Below are 8,452 nucleotides of genomic sequence, written 5' to 3'. Positions count from 1 at the left end.
AGGAGTGTAATTTGTGTATGCAGTATTGTCAACAGTGTAATTCTCCCGCACGTACAACGTGTAAAAATGTGTAACTCCTTGTCGTTCAGGTTGCAGATGCAAGAAAACTAGAGCGAAGGAGTTACCTTTAAATTTAAACTCCGATCCAAATCCCGGTCCCCTTGAAGGCAGCAGGGTTTTAGCGTTCGCTTTAAAAGAAAGTAGTGTCAGCCCCACTGTTTGTGCTGCTTAATTTTAATGGTTTAATTAAGGAGCCTCATTTGTATAACGAGTCTGATAATACATTTAGGAAGATGTATATTAAAAAGAACAATAATGGAAAGTTCATTTGGAAATTAAAAATAGCTGCAATGCAAATCAGTTTGTAAAGGCGTCGTTCAAGGCGTTGCTGGGCGTTAATAAATAACACGGCAAACTCTTCCGGCGCTGGATTTTGCAGTCCGCTGCTCGTGCCGGGTCCGAGTCGCCTTTCGGCCCGCGGGAGCTTCGTGCCCCGGCGGAGCGCGGCGCGGCGCGTCGGTGGTGACGGCTCTGCTCGCGGAGGCTGCCGCAGCCGGCGCTGATCCGCCGTGACGCAACGAGATCCTCCGTCCCGAGGATGCTCGGCTCCCAGCGCTCAGGCACGGAGAATGCCGGGCTGCCGGAACGGGAACGGGTCTGACCGCAGGGCAGGGATCTTGGCTCGCACCTCACCTTTCCGCAGGCATTTGGCTCGTGGGTTGCAGCCCTGCGTCCGCTCGCCGCCGTCGCCTCCGCTCGCGGTCCCCGCGCCAAACGGGCGGGCGGCTTCGGTCCGGGCCCTGTTGCCAAAGGGGCCGAGCTCATTCCCAGCGGGACGGGGAAAAAAAACGGGGAGTATCGGCGAGGGGGGTGGATGGCTCCTCGTGCGCGGTGCTTTCGTTCGGGGAGGGCGGCGGGGGGGGGGAGGCGCGCGGGGCGGCCGGGGCCGCGGAGCTGGGGAAGGGGACGGGGCGCTCGCACTCACCGCTTTCTCCCTGCCGCTTTTGCAGCCCCCCCCACGGTGCGGATYGTGCACTCGGGCCTGGCGTGTAACATCGAGGAGGAGCGCTACTCGGAGAGGGTGTACACCATCCGCGAGGGCGAGACGCTGGAGCTGACCTGCTTGGTCACCGGCCATCCTCGGCCACAGGTGAGCCCCGACCGAGGCCGGCCGGCAGCCTGCCGCCGCGGCGCTGCACCTCGCCCCCTGCCTTCGCGGGGTGTTTTTTGCCCCAATAAGTGCTGGACTCCGGCAGGCTGATTCTGGTCGGTGCAAGGGTGAGGGCAGAGGGTGCGATTTGGGGGTGTTGCAGAAAAAGCAGCGCCAGCGGAAAAGATCTCCGTGTTCTTAGCTGCCTGGCTAGGAACGTGGTCTTCAAAATGACCGGAGAGGGCTTCTGAAATCTGTGCAGTATCGTAACGTGGGGTCCTGGTATGCGAGTGTTCAAGGTGCACGCAGGTCAGCAGAAGGAAAGGGCAAACAAATACACGCAGAAGAAGGACTAAACGTCCATCGTATGTACCAGAGTAGACAACTAAAGCAGAGGCATGCGGGAGCTCAGAGGGAGCAAGCCAGATGGGCTTCTGGGTCTGTAATGTTACAGCAGCGGCGTTGCACTGCTGCAGAAAACAAAAAGTTAGACAAAAAGGAACTGTGCTTTTCAAGGCCTAGCTCTTTTCCATGGGATCAGATTCAAAGCTGGAGTCCAGCCAGCCTGTGTTCCAGCTGCCCGCTTCGCCCAGGGTGTCTGTTAAGAGCTTACATGAAATAGTGGCCTTTCAAACGCCCACGGCCTTGTGCGAGGGTGATGCTACGTTTCCTCCCCGTTCTATTTTTCTTTTGTGTTTCTGTCGCTTTTATTCACCCTGTTCTCTGAACCAAACTCACTGCTCTCTGCTCCCTGTTCTGACACTGCCACTCTTCCTTCTGGTCTCTTTAATCCTTCTGTGTTGGTGGCAAGCCAGGTAGTGAGAGCTGAGGGTATATCTGTGTTAATTATGGTAATCAAGTTTTCTGGTTCACGTATTTGTATGAGGTTTTGAACACTAGAAGACCTTGCAAAGATCTTATTTATTTATTTATTTGTTTGTTTTTGCAAGGTGGCAAATTAAACACCTCTCTCTTGCAATCACGTAAGGCAAACTTATTGAGCTSTGGGGGAGCTGTGAAGTGTAGTTAGCTGAGGGGGGAACTGGAGAAAGGGAATTCAGCAGAGATCTCAAGTCTAAAAGCTAGCAGTGATTCTCTGCAGTTCGTTCTGTAGCTGTTTCCAATTGAATGAGAAGATTTAAAAAGAAAGAAAAAGTTCGAGTTTTAGCCTGGGCTGGTTCTCTGGCAGACACAGGTCACGCTGTGTCCCAGAAACTTCCACTCGCACTGGATGTAATCGCAGTCTAGTACAGGCACGCGCTCCCAGCTGCTGTCACATCTAAACCCACGTTATAGAACAAGACTTTTTTTGCAAATTAGATGGGTCTCTGTCCAGCCGTTGCCCTGTAAAGGAGAAAGGAGGGGAAAAGAAAAATCTCCCTGCAAAAAGTAATTCCAAATGTGTTTATAACGTTCTAAATGAGAGCAACGAGGTTTTAAAATCAGTTCTGTTACTATCAAGTTTAATATTCAGTGCCTCACAAAGCATGAAAAAATACTTGTTGCCCTGCTGTTATGTTCTCTTTCGTTGCTGATTGCCCTCTCCAGGCTGGTGGTGTCCAACCCCATGTGAATTTAGTGGCTCATCAAACATTGGCGGGGAGGACTCGAAAGATGCTGGTGGCTGTCACCGGTCTGCTCCTCATTGACCCTCTAAGAGAAGAGCTGAATGAGAGGCCCTGGATTGATACAGATCTTGTTCACAAAAGTCAATAATAACATTTTAATGTTATAAAATATTTTCTGGAGTTAGAAAACTCAGTGTGGGGCCTCTGATTTTAAGCCGGACGGGAGCACCTTCCAGTTTGAGGACACCCTGCTGCCTTTCATGGGTTTTGTTATGGCATAAGATGCTGTTATAGGTAAGGAAGATGGGATCCGCTCCAGGCCCAGTAACTTTTATTATCTAACAACTTGTCACCTGAAACAAATTCGTGTCCCTTAGTGCCTGTTAGTTACATTGAGTGTTCCCTCAGTTATCCCAAACTTTTATTATCCAGACTTATTTAACAGCAGCCAAAGAAGCTGGCTCTGGATGCGGCAGTTTTGGGCGTGCAGCCTGTTTGGGCGGAGGGAAGTGGAGCTTTCGTGCGCAGACACAGGAGCTCGGTATAAAGCGAGCCCGATGCTTCAGCTCTGCTGCCTCGGAGAGTGTTTCTTTTTCCTCCGTACACCTTCAAAAACCTATTAGCACAGAGCAAGTTTCCTAGTGAAACTTAACTGCAGGCTTCTGGGGAGCTTCTGGGGAAAAGCAAGGAGGTGACGGTCCTGCTCCATCAAAGTTTGCGACCAGCTTATGAGTTTTTGGTGCAGCGTCAGGCCCTAAGTCAGATTTTCATGAAATGACGGGGGGATCCTGAGCAGTTCACCGGGGTTTTGTCCGTGAAGACAGCCCATCGCAGCGTGCCGTTCCTTGTGGCATGGAGGTACCTGGCTCTCGGTTTAGGTAACGGTCAGTGAGGATGGAGCTGCCCCTCTGAGCGGAGGAGAAATTAAAATGCGGATCGGGGTCCCACCCAAACGTGAGCGTTTCAAATGGGCGAGTCAAGGCCGGGGTGCTGCGCAGCCCGCTCGCCCCCTTGGTGCGGCAGGTCTTCTCGCGGGGACCCGGCGCTCCCGCCTGCTTCCCTGGCTCTGCAGAGGTGTCCATGCCCCTCTGGGGCACTTGGGGGGTGAYGTTTGCCCTGCAGGGGCTGCAGGACTTCCCAGGCCGGCCCCAGCTCCTCGGTGCTGTTGGTGCTGCGCCATGTGCCGCCGCAGTCAAGGCACCGGCCAAGAGTGGGACACTGTTCCCCGGGGGTTTTTCACCTGCACTGGGGTGCGTAGGTCAGCCACRGTCAAGAGGCCACGTTCCTGCCCTCATCACGGGAGAGGGAGGCTCCTTCAGAGGTGGTCTAAAGTGCCTACATCCGTCCTCGGGCCTGTCTCTGCCCTCGTCACTAAGGTGTCCCACTCTGATGGATCCACCCTCCAACAAGTGCAAAGCGGAGGAGCAACCTTATCCTCGGTGGGACATTAAATGCCCGGCCAAGGCCACCCAGGGTCCCTGGTGCCCCCGTACTGCCCTGCAGCACGTCCTAAACTCCCTGCCTGGGGGCAAATGCGAGTGATGGGCTCATAGTTTGGTGGTTGGCGTCCGCCTGAGGGGYGGAGAAGAAGGATGAGGACCTCTCCGTGGCTGCATGGATATGTGGGGCAGYGCCACGTGGTAGCAGCTGAAATCAAAGATCCCTCCCAAACCCATGTGCCTGGAGGCTCTCGGCAGCTTCAAAGCAAGCAGGTCTGTTATCTGTCAGTAAATACTTAGGACGAGCTAAGAAAGGCGCCTTCTTAAGCAGTAACAAAGCTTGTGATGCTGCAGGATCAAAACAAGCTGTTCAACCCCAAATGTCTTATCAAGAAAGCAACCACAGAGCTGCTTTTTCATAAAATCTCTATTTTCTCATCTGGGATGCAGGATGGAAAATTGATTTCTCTTCGTTTTGCCTGTTTGTAGATTTCCTTTGTCATCTAGCACCTCGGTCTGCTCTCTCACTCTCAGTCTCACGTTACAGCTCTCCAAGACTTGCAGTGTTTTTTGCGGATTAATTGCCCGAGAGCAGGGGGATAGTTCTGGTAGCCTCAGAAGGGTGATTCTGCGGCGAAATGCAGGAGGCTTGGCAGGGCCGCGTTTGAACGTTAGCCTTTTTATCACCTTCCTATCAAATTTCCATTCCGTTTTAGTGCTGCAGGAAGTAAAAAAAAATAAAAAATAAAAAAATAAAAAAGCTGCTAGAGCCTTTTGCAACGCAGCGTTTAAACTCTGGCGTGCGACGCCAGGAAGCTCAGCCCTTCGGACTCCTTGCCCGTGTACAATCCGTCTGGTCTGGAACGAGGCTGCGAGGAATCTCGCCACCGTCTGCGTTGCTCTTGCCAACGTGGCTGTTGGGGAAAAGCACCGATCAGGTTTAGGCGGGAGATCAGAGGCAGATGTAAACCCGGGTTTGCATCTACCGCAGAATGACTCCTACCTGTCAATAATTACCTTGGGGTATTTAAATACAGATAGTGTAAGATTTAAAGTACTCAAGGTATTTAAAACAGCGTGGCTTAGGTTCCAGCGGCGCAGACGTTAAGGAAATTCAGAGAGCCTTTCCCGTTCCACCGCCCCTAGATCTTCTTGGACACACGCGGTCTCTCATATTACTCGATGAATTCCAGGTCCCCCGGATAAATGTGCCGCCTTGTTTTGCGCAGTGCTGCCAAAGAGAAGCTCCGAGGAAGGGAAGACGCCTTTTCGTGCCTATACCATTAGTGCATATTGCTTTACGGGCCTGATTCTTTAGGGTGAGGTCTACAGAGGGTTTTCTTTGCTGCCAAGAGGCAACGGCTGCCTGGCAGGGGTGGCAGGACATTTCTTTTTAAGCTTTCCTTTTTCATTTGAGCGGAATTTATATATGAAACTTGACAATATATTGTTGTTTGGTTCATGTGTTCAGACAGCCTGCGATATTAGATGAGACTGAGGGGAAGTATCTGGCACAACAGTCCCTATTCTCCTTACAGTAAATATATTTTCTTTTTTCTGAAAAAGCTTTCAATCTGCATTTTATTGGTAATTGTTAGCATTATTAGCATTAAATTTTTTTTTTACCATTTTTTGCACAGAAAGTTATTCTATTTTGTTTGCAAGCTCTGTAAATTATTTTCAAAATGGTAATTTATTTTTACATTATCAGACCTGGGAAGTGAGCTTCTGAAATAATTATGTATCTATTTTAAGAATGTGGTTCACCTTGCATGTGTTTTTCAAGCTTTCTCAAGATACTATTGACATGCATAGAAACTGGTTTTGTTTAAAACCCTGACGAGTCAACAACTCTGCTTTAGGCATCTGTAAAATCCCTCATCAGTTTTCGCTGCGTACCCCAAGTAAGGAGTGGAAATACATCATATATAAAAATCAAGCTCTTTTTGTACCTGAAACGGAAGTCTGACTTCTGCCTTGACTTTGCGTGACCGYGTGCAGATTCGTGGCTGCATTTGGGTTGCTAGAAGGCACTTCAAAGAAACCATCTTCAGGCAATAAAAGCGTTTAGCTTTCTTTACGCAGGTTGCAGCTAATTATACCTGCCTCTTTCTTAATGCTGTCTAGGGAAGTAAAAACATTGCCATTTGTTGTTATACATTTATACCTCAGGTATCATTAGGTGGTATTTAACAATTTATCAGAAAACATGCAAAAATAAAAAAGAAAGCGAGTCCAGGAACATTACTGAAAATGTGGATTCATATCACATAATAAATTGGTTTCAGATCAAGAAATGGTGTTCTGGTAAGGCTTTTGCTTAGGCTCCAAAAAAGGGGAGGTAGTTTTGGACCTCACCCTGCACCCACAGAGATGGATTTATTGTAAGGAATCACCTTGTGATGTGAACTGACTGAACACTGTTGTGCTAACTGGGATACAGCAGATGGAATACAAGCAGGGCTTTATACGGAGTTTGCTGAGAAAATCCGGTTGATGAATGAGTTGTTTCCCCATTTGCTACGTTACTTAATTTCAATTTACACTTTCCCATTTTTCAAACCTTCTTGTTGGTAATCAGAGAGAAAAGTACTCAGCAGCACTTACTTCATTCTTTTAGRGAATGATTCTTTTTTATGAAATGATGGGAGCTACTTTTTTTTTCTTAACAGTATATGAATGCGAACAGAGCAGCTGTGGTCTGCAGAACTGGGAGACGAATACCAGGAAGGTGGTGGCTGAACCACAGTTTGTGTGTGCATTTATATTTGATGGTTACGTCACCTGGTAACATATCTACGGTTACGCCACCTGGTTCAATATCTCTGTATCTTTATATATCTATATGGATATATATCGATATATCTGTGTGTTAGAGAACAAGCATACGCGTGCATATGTTGGGCCAGATCTGGGATTAAACGTGCCTGTTGTTTTTCTGTCCCCGGAGCTGCTGCTGCTTCTGCGCGGGGGCTGCGCCGACAGGAGTGCAGAAATTGGGAATCGTAAAATACGCAGCGGTTTGTGCAGCTGCTGGTGCGGTTTGGACCTCAGCATTGCAAAAGCCCTGCAGTCCTGAGCGCTGCTCGTGTCCTCTCGGTTTTTGGAGGCTGTGCCATACGGTGTTTTCGTTTTTCCCACTATAGCAATAATAGCCAGCGATCAAGTCACCGTGCAGTAGTGACTGACAGGTGATACTGGGCGTATCGTGTATTAAAACAGCGGCGTTTATTCCGTGTTGCTTTTCCTTTTCTCTTCGCTGTGTATATAGTACTAAAAGAACTGATAAATGGTGGATCCAGAAAAATAAACGTGTCCTACTTCTGGTTTTGGGTTCATCTGCTGATCTCATGACAAATGTGTAGCAAACAGCTTCTGTTGGATATTATCGTGAACAGAGGGAAAGCAGGAAAGCATTCTGTACCTGAAAAATCGGTGACAAAGTAAAAGAGAACTGGGGGAATAAGAAATGCAGAAGGAAAAAAGTAAGCGTGCCGGATTGGCTTGTCTCAATGCTACTTAAAGTTGATAGAAAATCTTCAGAAGAAGATGAAAACAAGAACTAGGGAACTAAAAGAATTAAACAAAAAAAAATCATTCTGCAGAAGTGAGAAGTTATGAATGTTCCATTACTTAGTCTGGACTGAGATGCTGAGCGAAATGGGTTCAGCTGCGTTCCTGGTACTTACTGACCGGTGGGTTCAGCCTGGCTGGCAGTGGTTTGTACTCACTCGCAACAAGATTTAAGGGGCGTCAGTGTTCTTTTGGGCCTGGTTCATGCAAACAGCAAAAGGCTCAGGTAGCAGTAAGAGTAGCTGCCAAAAGAGGAGACGGCGGATTCGGTTCATGCCGAATAGTCTAGAAAACTTTGGGTTTATATACACTTAATGCACAGAAGGTCCTGGAGCTGGGTAGGTGGGGAGCCGTCCCTGCTCTGCTAGGTGTGAGCTGGGCGCAGAGGTCGGTAGCGTGAACATGGTCTCCAGTGCCAATGGTTGGAGAGAGTCTTGAATTATGTTTTAAGCTGGCACGTAGGACAATTTTGTTATGTGAAACCAAAGACAGTAATACTGTTTGGAAGCTTGGCACTGATAATCAGCTTTCAGAGGTCCTGTTCTATTAAACCGTAATAAATAGTAAATAATAATTAAAATACATACAGAGAGAGGAGCCTGAAGCAATCCTGAATATGAAAGCAGGATCCGTATTCAAACCTTGCCTCTTGGACCCAAAGCACAGGAGTGCTCGACTACTCAAAGGACCCTCAGATCAGGAGGATGCTTCTTATCTCTGTC

The 8,452-nt window shown here is 48.6% G+C and overlaps 1 protein-coding gene across 1 annotated transcript in view; it reads left to right on the top strand.

Moving 5' to 3' along the window:
- Positions 1-629: 629 nt before the first annotated feature.
- The window catches only part of MDGA2 (MAM domain containing glycosylphosphatidylinositol anchor 2), a 232,614-nt gene continuing 224,791 nt past the window's right edge, over positions 630-8,452 (top strand). The window contains exons 1-2 of the mRNA XM_026056066.1: positions 630-714; positions 1,011-1,150. Of these exons, the coding sequence (XP_025911851.1) occupies positions 630-714; positions 1,011-1,150 (225 nt within the window). The remainder of the gene's footprint in view (positions 715-1,010; positions 1,151-8,452) is intronic.

Source organism: Apteryx rowi, unplaced genomic scaffold (assembly GCF_003343035.1).
Source record: "Apteryx rowi isolate R43461 unplaced genomic scaffold, aptRow1 scaffold_13, whole genome shotgun sequence".
NCBI lineage: Eukaryota > Metazoa > Chordata > Aves > Apterygiformes > Apterygidae > Apteryx > Apteryx rowi.
Note: the sequence above shows the minus strand (reverse complement) of the source record. Positions and strands in the feature narration are given on the sequence as shown.